At 44.4% G+C, this 21,826-nt stretch overlaps 1 protein-coding gene across 1 annotated transcript; it reads right to left on the reverse strand.

Annotated features, from left to right (window-relative positions):
• Positions 1-6,711: 6,711 nt before the first annotated feature.
• ribc1 (RIB43A domain with coiled-coils 1) lies at positions 6,712-21,716 on the reverse strand. Its single transcript, XM_034172374.1, has 8 exons — positions 21,621-21,716; positions 11,442-11,660; positions 10,854-11,071; positions 10,634-10,748; positions 9,987-10,102; positions 9,183-9,419; positions 7,172-7,338; positions 6,712-7,050 (listed from the first exon to the last, which is right to left on the reverse strand). Exons 2-8 carry the CDS (start codon positions 11,638-11,640, stop codon positions 6,969-6,971), a joined length of 1,134 nt encoding a protein of 377 aa, XP_034028265.1. The 5' UTR covers positions 11,641-11,660; positions 21,621-21,716; the 3' UTR covers positions 6,712-6,968.
• Positions 21,717-21,826: the final 110 nt, after the last annotated feature.

Genomic DNA, 21,826 nt, shown 5'->3' on the forward strand with positions numbered 1-21,826 from the left:
CTGCTGCTAAACATCTGTGTTTGTCAGTAAATGTTAGCTTTGAATGGGGAGTGATTGTACACACACACACACACACACACACACACACACACACACACACACACACACACACACACACACACACACACACACACACACACACACACACACACACACACACACACACACACACACACACACACACACACACACACACACAAAAACACTGCCGCTCTCTCTGCTTATTATGTATTGAGGAGAAAAATTGCAATGCTTGTGTTTGCTTTTTCCATTGCTGCGTTTTCCCTTTTTATAGGCAATGATTTAAAAAATATTTTAAAAATTCAATTGGGTTGTTGAGAGAAGCTTCTTCAGAACTCAAAAGCAAATTATAAACAATAATCCATAAGTGCGAGGGGAGAGTTGAGGGATAGGGAGTTTGTCACTTGCCTCTTTGTGATGTGTACAGTGCTGTATTCACACAGTAATACTGAGGTAGACAATGTGCACCATAGAAAGAAGACAGGAATTGGATGGGTGGTTCTGAAAGCACTTGCATCACCTGTGAAGCCGATACAACTGTAACTGCATTATGAAACAACCACTGTAATTGATATATGATTGAAATAAAGGATGTGGAACAATCTGTACTCAAACAGAAGTCTGTCCTTCTACAGTGTCTTAGTGATGCAATCAATGACTCAACCCCCACCCCGCCATGTCCCTTCCTTGTTTTTTGTCATAATTCAATGTCTCAGATAGCATTATGAAATTTAAGGCAGTTTTAAATGACCATATTATTAAATGGGTAAAAAGGCCTGTAACACCAACTACCCCTGTGTGGAAAAAAGTAACTGTTTCCTTATCTAGTCAATTGATTAACCACATTTAATTAATGATTGTGTTTATTTAGACTATAGACACAGTACCACAAGTTAATCTGTCTTTTAATTTTACACATTTTCAGTTTCTCCAAAACTCTTCAAATAAATATATACATTATTCTATCAGAAATCTACCCTGCATCAGTTAATCAAGGCTCTGCATTTATACCCTTCAACTTTGTTCAGTTATTGCCAGAGTAAGGGACTGAGGTGAGACATGGTAATTACTATTTGTTTGGTCAATAAATCTGATACAAGAAGAGACAATATTGCAATTTTGATGTCTCCGTCTTACTTTGTTTTTGATCCTACCCGTCAACCTTTTTCCTTTTACGGAGATTAAACCAATTCCCACATTTGTCCCTGCAGTTCCTGAAATACAGTGCATCTAAAAATTATTCACAGAGCTTCACTTTTTCCACCTTTATGCTACAGCCTTATACCAAAATGGAGTAAATTAATTTTTTCACCCACAATTCTGCACACAACAACCCATATTGACAACATAAATTTTTTTACAAAATTTTTGCAAATTTAATAAAAAATAAAAATACTAAGAAATCGCGTGTACGTAAGTATTCACACCCTTTGCGTAATACTTTGTTGATGCACCTTTGTCAGCAATTACAGTCTATAGTTTTCTTGAATATGATGTCACAAGCTTGGTGCACCTATGTTTTGGCAGTTTTCTCCATTCCTCTTTGCAGTTCCATCAGGTTGGATGAGGAGTGTTGGTGCACAGCCACTTTCAGATCTCTGCAGACATGTTCAATTGGATTCAGGTCTGGGCTCTGGCTGGGCCACTCAAGGACATTCACAGAGTTGTTCTGAAGCCACTCCTTTGATATCTTGGATGTCTGCTTAGGGTCATTGTCCTGCTGAAAAATGAACCATCGCCCCAGTCCGAGGTCAAGAGCGCTCTGGAGCAGGTTTTCATCCAGGATGTCTCTGTACATTGCTGCATTCATCTTTTCCTCAATCCTAACTAATCTCCCTGTTCCTGCCACTGAAAACATCCCCTAGCATGATGCTGCCACCACTGTGCTTCAGTGTAGGGATGGTGCCTGGTTTCTCCAAACATAATGCCTGGCATTCACACCAAAGAGTTCAATATTTGTCTCATCAAACCACATAATTTTGTTTCTCATGGTCTCAGAGTCCTTCAGGTGCTTTTTGCCAAAGTCCAGGTGGGCTGCCATGTGCCTTCTACTCAGGAGTGGCTTCCGTATGGCCACTCTATCATACAGGCCTGATTGGTGGATTGCTGCAGAGATGGTTGCCCTTCTGAAAGGTTCTCTTCTCTCCACAGAGGAATGCTGGACCTCTGACAGAGTGACCATTGGGTTCTTGGCCACCTCCAACTGACACCCTTCTCTCCCAATCATTTAGTTCAGATGGGCAGCCAGCTCTATGAAGAGTCCGGGTGGATCCAAACTTCTTCCATTTATGGATGCTGGAGTACACTGTGCTCATTGGGACCTTCAAAGTAGCAGAAATGTTTCTGTACCCTTCCCCAGATTTGTGCCTCAAGACAATCCAGTCTTAAGGTCTACAGACAATTCCTTTGACTTCATGCTTGGTTTGTGCTCTGACATGGACTGTCAACTGTGGGACCTTATACGAGGTCTATTAGAAAAGAAACCAACCTTTTTATTTTTTTCAAAAACCATATGGATTTGAATCATGTGTGATTGCGTCAGACAAGCTTGAACCCTCGTGCGCATGCATGAGTTTTTCCACGCCTGTCAGTTGCGTCATTCGCCTGTGAGCAGGCTTTGAGTGAGGAGTGGTCCAGCCCCCTCGGCGGATTTTCATTGTCAGGAAATGGCGGAATGATTTGGGCTTTTTTTCCATCAGAATTTTTTCAGAAACTGTTAGAGACTGGCAGCTGGAAACCATTCGAAAAATTTATCTGGCTTTCGGTGAAAATTTTACGGGCTTCACAGAGAATAAGGACTGTTACTACAGCTTTAAGGACGGCTTTAAGGACACTCGGCGCGCCACGCTCCGTGCCGCCATCGAGAGCCACAAACTACCGGATCATTTCTAAACGGATGGCTCTGTGGATCCGAGACCGTCGTGTGCACTTTCTCTGGTTATCACAAGAGCTGGACATCAGCCATTTTCCGGCAGATTTCACTTTTAACAAGAGATTTTGTCATGGAAAGCCGAGCAGAGGCTTCGCGCGTCACGACCGATTTGCTGATGGAGCGAGACAAAGGAACACCTCCGTTTTGGTCTCACAGGACGGCTTTGAGATGGCATTCAGACAGCTGTCAGTGGTTTTTCCATCGAGTGATTATCCGAGAAATTGTGGATGTGCCTGGACATGCCAGAACATGTCCCATGAGGCTTCATCACGGCGTTGCTTTGCGCCATGCGGCACCGCCGCGACACGCGGAATTCCTCTGTGCTGAAAAAGTGCTGATGTCCACGTCTTTTCACAATTCCTAAAAAAACACAGCGTCCAGTTTGGAAATGAACGGCACATTCCACTGTTACAGGAGTTTTTGTCATGGAAAGAGGAGCGGAGGCTTCGTGCATTGCGGCAGTGCCGCATGGCGCACAGCAACGCCGTGATGAAGCCTCACGGGACATGTTCTGGCATGTCCAGGCACATCCACAATTTCTCGGATAATCACTCGATGGAAAATCCACCGACAGCTGTCTGAACGCCATCTCAAAGCCGTCCTGTGAGACCAAAACGGAGGTATTCCTTTGTCTCGCTCCATCAGCAAATCGGTCGTGACGCACGAAGCCTCCGCTAGGCTTTCCATGACAAAATCTCTTGTTAAAAGTGAAATCTGCCGGAAAATGGTTGATGTCCAGCTCTTGTGATAACCAGAGAAAGTGCACACGACGGTCCCGGCTCCACAGAGCCATCCGTTTAGAAATGATCCGGTAGTTTGTGGCTCTCGATGGCGGCACAGAGCGCGGAACGCCGAGCGTCCTTAAAGCCGTCCTTAAAGCTGTAGTAACAGTCCTTATTCTCTGTGAAGCCCGTAAAATTTTCACCGAAAGCCAGATAAATTTTTCGAATGGTTTCCAGCTGCCAGTCTCTAACAGTTTCTGAAAAAATTCTGATGGAGAAAAAGCCCAAATCATTCCACCATTTCCTGACAATGAAAATCCGCCGAGGGGGTGGACCACTCCTCACTCAAAGCCTGCTCACAGGTGAATGACGCAACCGACAGGCGTGGAAAAACTCACGCATGCGCACGAGGGTTCAAGCTTGTCTGATGCAATCACACGTGATTCAAATCCATATGGTTTTTGAAAAAAAATAATAAGGTCGGTTTCTTTTCTAATAGATCTCGTATGTAGACAGGTGTGTGCCTTTCCAAATCATGTCCAATCAACTGAATTGTCCCCAGGTGGACTCCAATTCCTACCAGGCTGCTCAAGGAAGCCCTACCATTATTTAATGCTTCGATCTTAAATATGATCAATCTATCTTTATTAGTTGACTATGTACCACAGGCTTTTAAGGTGGCAGTAATTAAACCATTACTTAAAAAGCCATCACTTGACCCAGCTATCTTAGCTAATTATAGGTCAATCTCCAACCTTCCTTTTCTCTCAAAAATTCTTGAAAGGGTAGTTGTAAAACAGCTAACTGATCATCTGCAGAGGAATGGTCTATTTGAAGAGTTTCAGTCAGGTTTTAGAATTCATCATAGTACAGAAACAGCATTAGTGAAGGTTACAAATGATCTTCTTATGGCCTCAGACAGTGGACTCATCTCTGTGCTTGTTCTATTAGACCTCAGTGCTGCTTTTGATACTGTTGACCATAAAATTTTATTACAGAGATTAGAGCATGCCATAGGTATTAAAGGCACTGCGCTGCGGTGGTTTGAATCATATTTATCTAATAGATTACAATTTGTTCATGTAAATGGGGAATCTTCTTCACAGACTAAGGTTAATTATGGAGTTCCACAAGGTTCTGTGCTAGGACCAATTTTATTCACTTTATACATGCTTCCCTTAGGCAGTATTATTAGACGGCATTGCTTAAATTTTCATTGTTATGCAGATGATACCCAGCTTTATCTATCCATGAAGCCAGAGGACACACACCAATTAGCTAAACTGCAGGATTGTCTTACAGACATAAGGACATGGATGACCTCTAATTTCCTGCTTTTAAACTCAGATAAAACTGAAGTTATTGTACTTGGCCCCACAAATCTTAGAAACATGGTGTCTACCCAGATCCTTACTCTGGATGGCATTACCCTGACCTCTAGTAATACTGTGAGAAATCTTGGAGTCATTTTTGATCAGGATATGTCATTCAAAGCGCATATTAAACAAATATGTAAGACTGCTTTTTTGCATTTACGCAATATCTCTAAAATTAGAAAGGTCTTGTCTCAGAGTGATGCTGAAAAACTAATTCATGCATTTATTTCCTCTAGGCTGGACTATTGTAATTCATTATTATCAGGTTGTCCTAAAGTTCCCTGAAAAGCCTTCAGTTAATTCAAAATGCTGCAGCTAGAGTACTGACGGGGACTAGAAGGAGAGAGCATATCTCACCCATATTGGCCTTTCTTCATTGGCTTCCTGTTAATTCTAGAATAGAATTTAAAATTCTTCTTCTTACTTATAAGGTTTTGAATAATCAGGTCCCTTCTTATCTTAGGGACCTCATAGTACCATATCACCCCAATAGAGCGCTTCGCTCTCAGACTGCAGGCTTACTTGTAGTTCCTAGGGTTTGTAAGAGTAGAATGGGAGGCAGAGCCTTCAGCTTTCAGGCTCCTCTCCTGTGGAACCAGCTCCCAATTCGGATCAGGGAGACAGACACCCTCTCTACTTTTAAGATTAGGCTTAAAACTTTCCTTTTTGCTAAAGCTTATAGTTAGGGCTGGATCAGGTGACCCTGAACCATCCCTTAGTTATGCTGCTATAGACTTAGACTGCTGGGGGGTTCCCATAATGCACTGAGTGTTTCTTTCTCTTTTTGCTTTGTATGCACCACTCTGCATTTAATCATTAGTGATTGATCTCTGCTCCCCTCCACAGCATGTCTTTTTCCTGGTTCTCTCCCTCAGCCCCAACCAGTCCCAGCAGAAGACTGCCCCTCCCTGAGCCTGGTTCTGCTGGAGGTTTCTTCCTGTTAAAAGGGAGTTTTTCCTTCCCACTGTCGCCAAGTGCTTGCTCACAGGGGGTCGTTTTGACCGTTGGGGTTTTTACGTAATTATTGTATGGCCTTGCCTTACAATATAAAGCGCCTTGGGGCAACTGTTTGTTGTGATTTCGCGCTATATAAATAAAATTGAATTGAATTAAACCACAGAAACATCCCAAGGATGATCAATGGAAAAAGGACGCACCTGAGCTCAATTTTGAGGTCCATGGCAAAGGCTGTGAATACTAACGTACATGTGGTTTCTTAGTTTATTTATTTTTAATACATTTTCAAAAATCTCAAAGAACCTTTCATCACATTGTCATTATGGGGTATTGTGTGTAGAATTTTGAGAACAAAAAATTTAATCCATTTTGGAATAAGACTGTAACATAACAATATGCGGGAAAAGTGAAGTGCTGTGAATAATTTTTGAATGCACTGTAAATCCTCCAGCACAAGAGGCACATCAACCCCTCCATTACCAGAAGGATGTAATATTCAAGTCAGACCCACATCCTGCCATGGAAACAAACTCTGGCTGTCTTTTCCCAAAGGACTGTCTGCACCCATCCTGCTGTAGGGAACAACTATCCAAGGGACAGACAATGACACCAAAGGGAGAGTATAGCCAGATGAAAACCACTGCTATGAGAAACATAAAGGCTCAGCTCACCTTTCCCAAACAAATGCCTTGGCCAATTCTAATGATTTGTGATTTCAAGAAAGGAAGCATTTTATTGGTAGACATGGGGCCTGCAATGGTAACACAACATCAATCAGCTGTATTATATGTTGATTCGAGTTGTTTTTATCCTGTTACATTTTGTATGAGCATCTGAGGCAATTACGTTTGACAAATATGCAAAAAAAAAAAAAAAAAAAAAAACAGGAGTAGGAAAAAAATCAGAAATGTGCCAAAACATTTCACTGTTAAAAACAATACTGTGCCATGTGGTGCGTTATCAGCGGGAGCTGGTGTTAAATTGAAGAAAGTAGTCCTTAGTGGGTTTGTTGGTGTACACCTTCTTGTTCAGGTATTCCTGTCTGGCAGACAGAGATACAGAAACATAGTAAGTACTGCAATTGTCTCCAGTATATGGACTCAGCTGCAGAGTAAATTCAATAATATGTCATATAAACTGACTGCTGTGAAAGCTGTGCTCACTTTATCTGCTGCTCTTTGGCCAGATGCATATTGTACTGGTCCATTTGAATCCTCATCTCTGCCCTCAGTCCTGCTTGTTTCTTCTCCTCCTCCTCTGCTTCTCTGGAAAACCTCAGTTGCTGGAGGTGCCAAGCTGCATCCAGAACCTTTTCGGCATCACGCTGCTTCTAAAGATGCCAAGAAATAATAGATTCCTTTTGAAATACTACAGCGAAATATCATGATAATCATTTCTACTTCTAAATTCTTCTTAAGGTCTTGCACAGCCATGTCAATGTCAATGTCAATGTCAATTTTATTTATATAGCACATTTACAACAACAGCAGCTGCCCAAAGTGCTTCACAGTAAAAACAATATCAAAAACCATACCACCAAAACAGAGCATTAAAATTCCAAAATATACAAAAACATAAAACCAGACACACAGCTTAAATTGTATTAAAAGCCAAAGCATAAAAATGAGTCTTAAGAACAGATTTAAAAGACTCAAGAGATGGAGCAGCTCTGATATGCAAAGGCAAACTGTTCCAGAGTTTAGGCGCAGCCACCGAAAAAGCCCGATCACCTCAAGTTTTTAATCGAGATCTGGGCACATTTAATAAAAGCTGGCTTTCTGACCTCACTGATCTGACCGGAACATAAGGAGTCAAAAGATCAGAGAGGTATTCGGGAGCCAAACCATTTAAACACTTGAACACAAGCAGCAGGATCTTAAAATCAATCCTGAATGTGACTGGGAGCCAGTGGAGCGAGGCCAACACAGGGGTGATGTGCTCTCGTTTCCTCATCCCCGTGAGCAGTCGTGCAGCAGCGTTCTGAACCTGCTGCAGATGCTTTAGAGACGACTGGTCCAGTCCACAGTAGAGTGAGTTACAATAATCTAAACGAGATGTTATAAACAAGTGAATAACTCGCTCAAAATCACACGCTGGGAGGTAAGCCTTCACTTTTCTCAAAATTCTAAGTTGGTAGAAACTGGCCTTTACCACAGAATTAATTTGCTTGTCCATTTTGCAGGAGCTGTCAAAAATGACCCCCAAATTTCTGACAGAATCATGCACACAGGAAGACAAAGGACCAAGCACATCACATGAACCAGATGACCATGCAGGGCCAAAACTAACTATTTCAGTTTTATTCTCATTGAGAATTAGAAAGTTTTGAGCCAACCAAGTTTTCACTTCCTGCAGACAATTTACTAAAATAGTAAGAGAATTTGATGGGAGCTTAAGTGGCAGATAGATTTGCAGGTCATCAGCATAAAAATGGAAGGCCAAGTTGTATTTTCTGAATATGGTGCCAAGTGGCAGCATATACAGTGAAAAAAGAGCAGGACCCAAAACAGAGCCTTGTAGAACACCATAATTTAAAGGTGCTGAGCTGGACTGGTGTGGTCCAAGGTGCACAGAGAAACTACGGTCTCTAAGATAAGATCTAAACCACTCCAGTGCTGTGCCTTTAAAACGTGCATAATACTCCAGATGGGACAGTAAAATACAGTGATCAACCGTGTCAAAGGCTGCAGTCAAATCCAACAAAACTAAAATCCCAGAGCAACCAGAGTCAACAATTAAAAGGAGATCATTAAAAACCTTCAACAGTGCTGTTTCAGTACTACGCAGTGATTTGAAGCCAGACTGGAATTTTTCAAAAATGCCATTAGAATCCAAATGAGACTGAAACTGATCATAGACAATTTTCTCAAGGATTTTAGCTAAAAATGGCAACTTTGAAACGGGCCTATAATTGACAAGAATATTAGGATCCAAGGTGGGCTTTTTGAGGAGAGGCTGAACTACAGCATGTTTTAAAACTCCTGGAACACAACCAGATAAAAGAGAAACATTCATAACATTTAAAATATATGGCCCAAGGACAGAAATAACACTTTTTAAAAATCGTGCGGGAACAGAATCAAAAAGACAATTGGAAGGTCTTAATTGCTTAACCACTAGCCATGAGTAAGTGTGCTGTGGGTTTGGGAGTTGTCTTTCAGGTGATTTTGGTACCTGTCTCTCCACACACTGTGCTTCTCTTTCCCTGTGGATTGCACTCAGCTCCTCTGGGCTCATCCCCTTCCACCTGTCTGTCAGAACCCTGGCTGACCTCCCTCCTCCCACCTTTGTTCTTGCCACCACTGCACCTTCTGTCATCATGTCAGATGTCAGAGTGTGCCAAATGTCTGCATGGTCCTCCATTTGCTCTCGCCTGTGGTTGTCCTTCAGGTTCTCTGCCTGCTGTGCAGCCTGTGAAGGAACAGGACACTTTGAGGCCTAACCTCTGATTTACAGGAAGATGATTGATCAATCCCTTGATGACAACAAGAGGCTAATAAACCCCAATGTTAAATGTGGCTGGAGTCAATCAACCATGTGCTTAATATCTTGCTGGGACATACTCAATTGGCTGTATTTGCTTGCGCATCGTGAATGTGAGTGGTTGCTGGAGAAACCGCACACAGTAATGTCATGAAAAATAAGACATGAAAGATTTATAATGATGACTCCCAAAGGAAGATTCAACAGAGTGCATTCGGGCAAATTAGAGAGCGCTGAATAGAAGCACACCGTATACCGGGACTACGCATACATCAAAGCAGTTTTACCATCCAATGTTTCCTGGTCCCAACTAATATGTTGGCTGTCTTGCTTCAGCAAGTGTGTGCGTGTGCATGCATCACTTATCATTATTTAGTGATTTTAATTTCAAAATCCCAACTGAGAACATTATGCTACAGCTCAAATCATCGATTCCTGCAGCTGTATCTGCTGGTCACATGTAGACAAGTGTGTTTGTGTGTTTTTGTGCTGTACCAGAGCTTGATTGAAGTTGTCAAGTGCGATGCGAGCGGCTCTCTTACACTCCTCTAGTTTATCAAGCTGAAGTGCCTTCAGGTCCTGACGCATTAGCTCTTTGCTCACAAGCATCTCTGTGAGACAAACAAGCATTTCAGAACCTCTCCTGTGTGTTAACATGTGCAGGGGTGGCTCTAGCTTCAGGTGAAGGGTGGGGGGTTGTGACTTGGTTGGGTGTTCCAAAAGCATGCCCTTACTAAGGAGTCTGGGCCATGTCCCCCCAGAATATTTAAAACTGAAACTATAGCTTTATTCCTGCATTCTACAGCAATCTGGGAAGTGAAATACTGTTTCTCTCGTAACTGTTTTAAATACACAATTTTTATTTTAATCACTGGAAATCTTCAAATTCTTGCATGCAGCAGCATTTATCAATCAACCTTTGTTTATAACAAATCTCTGGCATATATTTATCACACCTTTGGTTTGACTCCAATGACACTCACACATGGCTCTCTCTCCTATGAGGCTCTCTGTCAATGGGACCTGGCAGTAAACGCACTGTGTAGGACTATGTGACTTCGCAGGAAAGCATGAAACGTGTGTAATTTATGGAGATGATATTAGCTCATCAGTGAGTGGTTCTATTTGTATTATGTTTTCACCTTTGTGCTTTTCTGCCATGCACCTTCTCTCATAGTCTTCTTTCTGTGCTCGGAGATCTCTTTCTGTCATTTGCATTTGCGCTTTCCGCTTTTGCTCCTCTCCGATACCCTCTCCCTGTAAACACAGAAAGAAAGCAGTGCTGAAGGTGTAATGAGATTATTTATTACCTCATTCTAAGGATTTTGTTCCACTGTTCTTGAGATAAAGCATTTTCCCTACCTTGAAGATTTGCATACTGGCAGGGCCCAAAGAACTTTCTGGAATGGTGGGCTTGTATGCCCCCTTCAGGTTAAACTTGAAATCAGCATCTGGAGAGTCTTTCACACACTGCTGAGTGGCCCAATACTGGGTGAGTTCTGTGTGCAGAGAGGCCCGCTTCTCTTTTTCATCTCTGTCTTGCTGCAACAGCTGTTCACCATAGCTCTTCATCCGTTCATCTGGGTTATAATGGTAATAAATCTACATGTCAGCAATTCTCAAAGTCCAAAACTTGAGTTTTGCTTTATATAAATTTAAGTGAAGGTGAATCTGGAAGCAGCCATCACAAACTGACCTCCATTCTTCAAGATATGAATAAAAGCAGTGCTGATTATTCGACCACCCAATTGTCAGAAAAGCTATTAATTATCTTGATAATTGGCTGATTGTTTAGTGAGGATAAAAGCCAAATGCTATAAGTCAGGATAGTTTCACTGGGAAACATTCATATTAAGTCATAATGAACTGCAAGCCAAGTTGTACCATGTGTTAGTAATAAAACTAGTCTGATTTCCATGCTTCACTGCTCTCATTCTGAACACAAATTACCAGCAGCTTTGTTCTGCAATCTCTCTACTTCTTGCTGATGCTTTTTCTCTGTGATCTGTTGGTTGAGGGCATCCACATCGAGGCCTATCACACGGAGCCTGGTGTTGAAAACCCGGGCCTTGCGTGCAGCCTCTGCAGATCGTCGCCTCTCCACAGCCTTATCTATGTCGTCATCCACAGGCAAATTCATTTTATACATTTTCACCACTCGTAGCAATTCTGGAGGGACAGAACACATCATTGTAACACTAATTATTTCTCGTATCCGATCCTGAAAACAAACAAACAGGTTTACTTAACTTTTTTACGACAGGTAATGCTTGTATTAAAAACAGATTACCTTACATGGTAAGATGAAAACATAAAGGATAAAACTTAAATGATAATGTTTATGTTATAATGGTGCCAGTTCAGTATTATCCAACCATTAGTTGTACTGTTGTAATAACTGGAAAATAAAGTTTTTGCTTTTTCTTTCTGCTGCTCCCTTTCATCTCACCCTGTCCTCTGCATCTTTCTTCTGTCCCGCTAGCCACCTTCATGTCCTCCCTCTGTACATTCATAAACATCCTCTTTGACCATACTCTTCTCCTCCTGCCTGGTGGGTCCATCTTCAGCATCCTTCCTCGTATATACCCTGCATCCCTCCTCTCTACGTTCAAATCATCTCAATCTCACTTCTTTGACTTTGTCTCCAAGCCGTATGAGTTACACTCTCTCTGAAATGCTTATTCCTAATCCTGTCCATCCTCATTACTCCCAATTAAAATCACAGCATCTTCACCTCTGCCACCTCCAGATCCACCTCCTATCTTTTTCTCACCATCACGACCTCCAAGCCATTCCTGTGCTTTGAATTGAATTGAATTTATTAGGCACATGTATGCTTAACAAAAATACCTCATACACAAACAAACAAAACCCATGGACAAAGTGGTTAAAGAAAAGAAAAAGAGAAAAGAAAAATAAAACAATGTACATAGTGCCCAAAAGGCGTAGGCAGAAGCAGTGCTTATCAGTGCTATAATAATAATAATAATTTCATTCCCAATGTGTGCCTCTTGCCTCCACCTCTCCAGACTCACCTCAACCTGTGCCCTACTCTCACTACACTTCACAATGTCATCTAGAAACATCTTAAGCCCTATTTGGTTGGGATTAGTTTTACATGGGGAGGTGCAGTAATGCAAATAAAATAATGACTAAAATAAAAAGACTCAACGTAATTAATCAGTATTGTTGGTGAATTTCAATTTCAATTCAATTTCATTCATATAGCACCAAATCACAACAAAGTTGCCTCAAGGCACTTCACACAAGTAAGTTTTAAGAATAAAAAATAAAGTGTTGTGTGGGCTGCTGAAGAGGAGGTACTGCTGGCCCACCACCAGATGGCGCCCTGCCATGCGGGCACCTTTTTGCCCTGAAGTGGGCGCACTGGCCTGTTGGCCTCTTTTGGCACCACCAGGTGCGCACCGCTAGGCTGTCATCAACTGTTTATCATCATCATCACCACACCATAATAGCCTGGGAGAGACACCATAACTCTGCCTAGTTATCAGCTTACCCTACAGGTAAACCTACTCAGCCTTTTTTGTGCCGTTCGCACATTTATTGTTACTGAAGTCTTTGCAGTCATGACCTGTGTATATTTTCAGCTTGGAGCTGGGTTTGTGGAAGTTTGGAGGAGCTGGCGTTTCCACTCCTCACCTTCCACATTTCTAAGTATACTACTGGTACTGCACGCTCTCAGTTTTCCTCTGCTCTCTGGGAGTTTCTGGATTTTTCCTACAGGAGGATTACTGTGTTTTGCTGACTGTTTGCTGAGTGTACACACCCACCTAATCTGTTTTTGCTCCTGCCAGCAGTACCGGTCCGACAGCCTCGAGCGGTGGCCACCTGGGGTACCAGGACTTGGCGGTTCTGGTGTGTTGCAGACCTCCGGCTGGCGGAGGAACTACGTGGGTCCCGGCTCTTCTCTGGATAGGCGTCTCCTACCCTCGGGCCTGCCCACGTGTCACCATTGGTTACTGAATTGGACTTTGCTTATTTGAAACCTTGTTTGCACCTTGCATAATAAATTGTAATTGCATAATAATTGCATAATAAATTGTAATTTATTATGCAAGGTGCATAATAAATGCACTGACCGCTCATTTATGCCCCCTAACGTGGGTCCGTGCATTCACTTTCTCAACAGGATAACTCGGCCACGTCATGGACTCCGAGGGGCGTTTACCACCTGATGACCGATCGATGGAAGTGCAAGGTGTGCAGAATCTACCGGGAGGATCGCTGGGTGAGCTGCAGCACATTTTGTCTAACCTTGCTGCTCGTATGGACTTATTAACCGAGCAGAATGCTAACCTCAGCCATAGGATGGAGGCTCTCACCGCGCAGGTAGACACGAACGTGTCAGGCGCGGCTGCAGCCACTCCTCCTCCAGTAGATCTGCCGCCAAACAGAATAAATCCAGCGGTCGTTCAGGAGGCTGGCCCATGGAGAGTGTTTTTACTGCGGCTCGAGTGAGCATGTGCAGAAGAACTGCCCCAAACGGTTAAACTCCAACGCTCACCCTTAGAGACTGGGCTAAGGGTGAGCCATACTAACCACACGGGCGTTCCACGAAAATGCGCACGACTCCCAGTCACAATCCTCTGTGGGGATTTAACCCTTACCGCTCCAGCACTGATTGACACAGGATCGGAAGGGAACCTACTGGATAGTAGGTGGGCTAAGGCCGTAGGGCTCCCTCTGGTGGCGTTTCCCTCGCCATTGAGGGTGTGGGCACTAGATGGCACCCTACTACCAGAAATCACACATCAGACACGGCCTTTAACCTTGGTCGTCTCTGGTAATCACAGGGAGGAGATTGTGTTCTATGTAACACCTTCTACCTCCAGGGTTATTTTGGGCTACCCATGGATGATAAAACACAATCCCCGGATCGATTGGGCGTCTGGGGTTGTGGCTCAATGGAGCGAAACCTGCCACCGGAAGTGTTTAAGATCCTCGGTGCCACCTGGCGATGAAGTAAAAGAGGAGGTCAGAGTTCCCCCCAATCTTACGGAGGTGCCGGCTGAGTATCATGACCTTGCTGACGTTTTCAGCAAGGATCTGGCCCTCACCCTGCCCCCACATTGACCGTATGATTGTGCCATTGATTTGATTCCAGGTGCTGAGTATCCGTCCAGCAGGCTGTACAACCTCTCACGTCCTGAGCGTGAATCAATGGAGACCTACATCCGGGACTCTTTAGCTGCCGGGCTAATCCGAAATTCTTCATCCCCGTTAGGTGCGGGTTTCTTTTTTGTGGGCAAGAAGGACGGCGGTCTCCGTCCATGCATTGATTATAGAGGGCTGAATGAGATTACGGTTCGCAACCGATACCCATTACCTCTCTTAGATTCAGTGTTCACGCACCTCCTACATGGAGCCAAAATATTCACAAAGTTGGATCTTAGGAATGCCTACCATCTAGTTCGGATAAGGAAGGGAGACGAATGGAAGACAGCATTTAACACCCCCTTAGGGCACTTTGAGTACCTGGTCATGCCGTTCGGCCTCACCAACGCCCCCGCGACGTTCCAGGCTTTGGTTAACGACGTTCTGCGGGATTTCCTGCACCGATTCGTCTTTGTATACCTAGATGATATCCTCATCTTCTCCCAGGACTCTGAGACTCATGTTAGGCATGTCCGTCAGGTCCTTCAGCGGTTATTGGAGAACCGGCTGTTTGTGAAGGCCGAGAAGTACGAGTTCCATTGCACCTCTCTGTCCTTCTTGGGGTTCATTATCTCCTCCAACTCCGTCGCACCCGATCCGGCTAAGGTAGCTGCAGTGAGAGATTGGCCCCAACCGGTAAATCGTAGGAAGCTTCAACAGTTCCTAGGGTTCGCCAATTTTTACAGGAGGTTTATTAAGGGCTACAGTCAGGTAGTTAGCCCCCTTACAGCCCTGACCTCCACCAAAGTCCCCTTCACCTGGTCGGATCAGTGCGAAGCCGCGTTTAGGGAGTTGAAACACTGGTTTTCGACTGCACCAGTTCTGGTGCAGCCCGATCCTAGCCACCAGTTTATCGTTGAAGTGGATGCCTCTGACTCAGGGATAGGAGCCGTGTTGTCCCAGAGCAGGGAGTCCGATAGTGTTCTCCACCCCTGTGCTTAGTTCTCCTGCAGGTTAACCCCCGCTAAACGGAACTATGACATTGGCAATCGGGAACTCCTGGCTGTGAAAGAGGCCCTTGAGGAGTGGAGACATCTGTTGGAGGGAGCTGTGGTCCTGTTCGTGGTTCTTACTGACCACCGGAACCTGGAATACATCCAGACCGCTAAGCGGCTGAACCCCAGGCAGGCCTGGTGGTCATTGTTTTTTGGTAGGTTCAACTTCAAGATCACCTATCTCCCCGGGACTAAGAACATCCGGTCCGAAGCACTGTCCCGGGTGCATGAAGAGGAAACCAAAACCAGGCTGTTGGACCCACCGGATACCATCTTGCCGGAGTCCACTATCATCGGTACCCTCACATGGGACGTGGAGGGAGTCATCAGGGAGGCCCTGACCCGACACCCGGATCCGGGAGGTAGACCATCGAACCGGCTGTACATGCCACCAGATGCACGGACTGCCGTATTGGACTTCTGTCACGGTTCCAAGCTCTCCTGCCATCCGGGGGTGCGAAGGACCGTGGCAGTGGTCCGGCAGCGGTTCTGGTGGCCGTCAGTAGAAGCGGACACACGGGACTACATCCGAGCTTATACCACCTGCGACAGGGGCAAGGCAGTACACCAGCCGGAGAAGGGGCTCCTCCAGCCATTGCCTGTGCCTCGTCACCCCTGGTCCCACATTGGACTGGATTTTGTCACGGGTCTCCCTGCGTCCCAGGGGAAGATGGTCGTTTTGACGATAGTGGACTGGTTCTCAAAGGCGGCCCACTTCGTGGCCCTCCCGAAGCTCCCGACTACCCAGGAGACTGCAGACCTCTTGGTCTACCACGTCGTGCATCTGCATGGTATCCCCACGGACATTGTGTCAGACCATGGTCCTCAGTTCTCCTCGAAGGTCTGGAGGAGCTTTTGTAAGGAGCTGGGGGCCACGGTGAGCCTGTCATCCGGGTACCACCCACAAACAAACGGTCAAGCAGAGCGGGCTAACCAGGACCTGGAGCAAGCCTTAAGATGCGTCACAGCTGCACACCCAACGGCTTGGAGTCAACACCTGGCCTGGATCGAGTACGCACACAACAGCCAAGTGTCGTCCTCTACCGGCCTCTCCCCGTTTGAGGTCTGCTTGGGGTATCAACCCCCGTTGTTTCCGGCCGTCGAGGGGGAGGTCGAGGTGCCCTCGGTCCAGGCCCACCTCAGAAGATGCCGTCGGGTGTGGAAGAAAGCCTGTTCTGCTCTCCTGAAGGCCCGGACGCAGGCTAAGGACCATGCGGACCGCTGACGAGCCTCGGCCCCAGCTTACCAGCCCGGGCAGGAGGTTTGGCTATCCACGAAGAACATTCCTCTGCAAACGGACTCCCCAAAACTGACCGACCGTTTCATCAGACCTTACAAGATCATCAAAGTGATCAGCCCAGCCGCAGTGAAGCTTCTACTCCCGGCCTCACTGCGGATCCAACCGGTTTTTCATGTTTCCAGAATCAAGCCATATCACACATCGGACCTCTGCTCCCCTGGACCGGCGTCACCTCCTGCTCGGATCATCGACGGAGAACCGGCCTGGATGGTGAAGAAACTCCTGGATGTCTGTCGGAGGGGCCGGGGGTATCAATATCTGATAGACTGGGAGGGGTATGGCCCAGAGGAACGCTGCTGGATGAAGAGGAGCTTCATACTGGATCCCGCCCTCCTGGCGGAGTTCTACCAGGAGCATCCTACCCATATTTGCTGGGTGTTCACACACCCACCTAATCTGTTTTTGCTCCTGCCAGCAGTACCGGTCCGACAGCCTCGAGCGGTGGCCACCTGGGGTACCAGGACTTGGCGGTTCTGGTGTGTTGCAGACCTCCGGCTGACGGAGGAACTACGTGGGTCCCGGCTCTTCTCTGGATAGGCGTCTCCTACCCTCGGGCCTGCCCACGTGTCACCATTGGTTACTGAATTGGACTTTGCATATTTGAAACCTTGTTTGCACCTTGCATAATAAATTGTAATTTATTCGTATCCTATTGACCGCTCATTTACGCCCCCTAACGTGGGTCCGTGCATTCACTTTCTCAACATAAAGTCTGTATCATAAAGAGTCCATAGGGCATCGAGACCCACAGTTTATCATAAGTAGGCCTATTGTAATAATTACTTCAGACATTTTTCGACATATAAAGATGAACATGACCATTTAGCTGGTGTCATCATGTTGCCCTTTACATGTGTGTTTTCATAAAGGTCCTCTCACACTTTGACGATTTAGCCAGCGTATGTCAACTGAATTAAAAAATGCTGACATAAGTCCAATAAGTTAAGGATAAGCTTTTTATAAGTTAAGCGCACATTGAAACACGCCAAAGCTCGCTGATGTACGTCCTGATAAGCTGAGCTTCTCAAAAAAATTCTTCCTGAAAATTTTCGAGTGCCAGCGTGTGACTCATACATCCGGGACGTGTGGGACAAAAGTTGTAGGTAAATTATGTGATTGTTGGCACACTTTTCTTATAATTTACTCATAAGTCTAAATCCGTCCATTAATGCTGGTCACTGATTGGCTGAAATCTGCGGTCCTCATGCAGATCGACTGTTTCATTCACACACAGATTATCTGACCTGTTCATTTCAGTCCAATTCACCATCACAGATGGACATGAATCTGCATAACGCTCCTGATTTTTGAAAATGACCTTGGAAAATACTTTAATTTGTGGCTGGAAATGTAGCATCTTAAAACAAGTCCCTCTGTGGTTTTTCCTGCTCCAGGTGCGTTTCTCATGCCGGTGCTGCGCTCTGAACACACAGAAGCGCTGTGATGATTTAAACTTTTAAAGCGCCATCGCTGTGGTGTGATCATCAGATGACCTGATCAATCGATCAGGGTGATCACGCCTGATTAATGCGCTGTTTAAACATTTAAAATGCTGTGGCTGTCAATGATCATCACACCGACAGATCACACAGACAGATCCCACAGCACGTCATTCTGATCACACCTGATCGCGATCGACTGGTGCTTTAAAAATTTAAATCATCACAGCCAGGGGCGTAGGTTTGCATATGGACTACAGGGACAAGTCACAACCAATATTTTGGGATGGCAAAATAGTCCCTACCAATATTTAGCATTTTTTTTATATATCAAAATCATTCACAATTTTTTTGCGAACTCGATACTATAATTTTAGTCGTCACGTTTTGTGTTTTCGATGTGCCAGAGTGACAGGGTTACCATGTTGCAATTTCATTGGCTCACGTTCTTCTCACATGGATGTAAACAAAGCGCATCTCGTGGCAGGCAGTGCTTAATTTGTAAAGTGGGAGGTCCCGGAGCACAGAGGATGGGTGGCTCCGGTGCAGTGTTGCCAGATGTACGATAATTATCGTATTTGTACGATAGTTTTGCCCTCTGTACGATCAATAATGGGAAAAAATCCAATATGTACGATAATTTCAGTTGGTTGCCCAAACACGCATCTCTCTCTGACACCCAAGAATCATTTTGCAGGCGTTGCACTCAGGCGGCATCAAAGACACACCACACACAGGGCTGCTGCTGGCTTTGGGCGACCGGGACAAAGTCATTTGAAAGCCCGCCCCCTCTCTATACAAGTTCCCATCCAACCTCTGCCGTGACAGGAAGATTCCCCAGCTAACATCTTTTTTTTTTTTCGAAACTTTATTTCAACAAATGCAATAACAAACGAACAAAATACAAGAGCAAAGAGATATACAAGAAAAATAAAAAAAAAAGGTTCAAGTTCCTTATGGAGGTGTCAACATTTTTTCTGTGTTCAACAAAATCTGCACAAGTGGCCATGGCATCGGATGACGACAGCGACCTCAAGGTTGAATTCGACTCTTTCTAGTCTGGTAATTGACACGTTTGTGTCCCTTCACAGAAAAAAAAAATCTTTCTAGTCTGGTAGTGCATTTGCTTGTGCATTTGTGTTCTTTCTGTGCCATAGTTTCCCCATTACTATAATTACTGTTTAAAAATGTGACAAAATTCTTTGTAAATTAAAAAAAAAAACAAAACGCAAAAATAGCTACGTTGTATGCGTTTTGTTTGTGTACGATAATTTCGCGGTTTTGGTACGATAGTTTCATATTTCATATCTGGCAACACTGCTCCGGTGCAGAAAAACAAGAAGGGCGGGGCTTGCGAACAATGCTGTGCGCCACACTTAAAATAAACTGCACACCCACACAAACACATCTTCACAAATGACACTAACACCCTGCCTTTTCCTCAAAAATTACTACATTTATGTTTGCTGTCTGTCTCTGTACTTTTCTGTCAGTTTTGCGCTCTTTTTCATACTTTTCCCTCGTTTCAAAAGTCACCGAACGCACTTTACCATAATATATGCAACATATAGCATACTGTTGGAAAGCACGGGTTCTTGGCTTGCTGTCAGTGTTGAAATTTTTCAGAGTGAGGGCTTACATGAGAACTTACGGTAATGAGAATCAGCGGCGCACTAGTGTGAAACTTCCGTGTTTTTCCTCTGCGTTATGACATCACAGGCTTACGTTTACCGTAATACACCGTACGTTATTGGAAATCCCTTTTTTTTTTTTTTTTTTTTGGCAAATTAGGTTGCCAGATACCTACAACTGCATTATTGATGAAGAGAATAGATTATACATCTTGGTTGCAAAAACTTTTTTTTTTTTTTTTTTTTTTAGCTCCACAAGTATATTTTTTGTTGTTGTCTTGTTCTCTCAGGTGTAGGCCTATAGAATAGATTCGTGATTTTGGGTGCAATTTTGTTATTTAAGCTATTTGTTTGTTTGCCTACACACTTAATATTGTAAATAAAGTGTTAAATTATTCAGCATTATGTCGTCATATGTTATGTATTATGCTGTACTTGTGCGTCTAATGGTATGAGTGGGTTAGGGGGTGGTGGTGGTGGGCAGGGGGGCCGGGGGTGGTATTGTCCCTACCAAAGCTGAGACCAAACCTACGCCCTTGATCACAGCGTTTCATTATTGAGGTCTGTGATGACCTGATCAGCGGATGATCAGACCTGATCAGATCCGTTGATCAGGAATTCAACATTTAAAGAGACAGCCCTCCATTCATTCACGGCAGCATATCCCACAGCCAGTCCACTCATCAGCGTTCTGTACATAATGAAAATGGTCCACCAAGATAAAAAAAAGTAAATAAAAAATAAATAAAATCATGTTAAATTACTCTGTTTCTGACGGTGCAGTACCGACCCGAACCACCGGGTTGAAACGGGGCTATCAGCATACGGTGGATAATCATCAAGGTGTGACAGCTGCATTAATTTATTATACGTACGACAGCATGTGCCAGCGTTTTTAATACGGTCAGCACACACAGGCTAAATCGTCAAGGTGTGACAGGACCTTAAGTTACCAACATTTCAGCGAGACGTGCTGCTTATGTCCCTCAGGCTCTTGTTCTCTACAGGAGGTGGGGTTAGCCTGCTGCGTGTGGGAGGCACTCATGCAGCAGCGAGCCAACCAGTCAAAGCAATTCAACAGCATTATTCCCACCCAGTAACTGTAAACGATTCATTGATTGGTTGTAGATAGTCCACAGCTATGGCAAGGGCCAAAGGCTGCAGACGGACTGGATAAGCGTCAGCGAATGAATGAATGAATGAACAAACAAAAAAACAAAAGCTCCTGACTAACAATCAGCCTTTTTTCCTCATGACTATGGCCTTTGACTACAATGTCATATGGGAAGGGTCTGTAGGTGTTTGCCACTGTTGTGCCCCATTTTAAAATATGCAAGAACTGCCCCTGGTGGACAGGAACAGGACTGGATGGACAACAGAGAGTCTACTTCTAAATGTATAGACGTGAGCAAATTATTCCAGGCAGAGAACAATGCATTGACATGAACGGGCTCATAGTTTACACAAAAACACACGAACACAGTGTGAATCACCTAGTTTGGGTCAACAGGTATAGTATTTGGCTGGCTTCAAAAGGTGCCGGCCACTGCTGGAAAATTGTCAGTAAAGCAAATAAAAGGATTACTAACCTTAACGTGCCCTTCCTCCACCACAGACTACAGATGTCCTCAATGAACTTTCGAATAAATCCATTTCCGATATAATAGCAAAAATTTCAGAAAGCTTTCAGAAATCTTTTTTTCGGGTTTCAACGCTCTTGTGTTTGAAGGCTCCTTGTAACCATGGTAACACCCCAATTTACCTGGATACGTCATACAACCAGCTACAACACTAG

Source organism: Thalassophryne amazonica, chromosome 6 (assembly GCF_902500255.1).
Source record: "Thalassophryne amazonica chromosome 6, fThaAma1.1, whole genome shotgun sequence".
NCBI classification, from domain to species: domain Eukaryota; kingdom Metazoa; phylum Chordata; class Actinopteri; order Batrachoidiformes; family Batrachoididae; genus Thalassophryne; species Thalassophryne amazonica.

Coding starts and splice junctions, on each gene's coding strand:
- ribc1 (XM_034172374.1), bottom strand. CDS start 11,640: ATGTATAAAATGAATTTGCCTGTGGATGACGACATAGATAAGGCTGTG. Junction 11,072..11,441: donor ATTGCAGAACAAAGCTGCTG/GTAATTTGTGTT, acceptor ATTATAACCCAG/ATGAACGGATGAAGAGCTAT. Junction 10,103..10,633: donor CATGGCAGAAAAGCACAAAG/GTGAAAACATAA, acceptor TTTGTCTCACAG/AGATGCTTGTGAGCAAAGAG.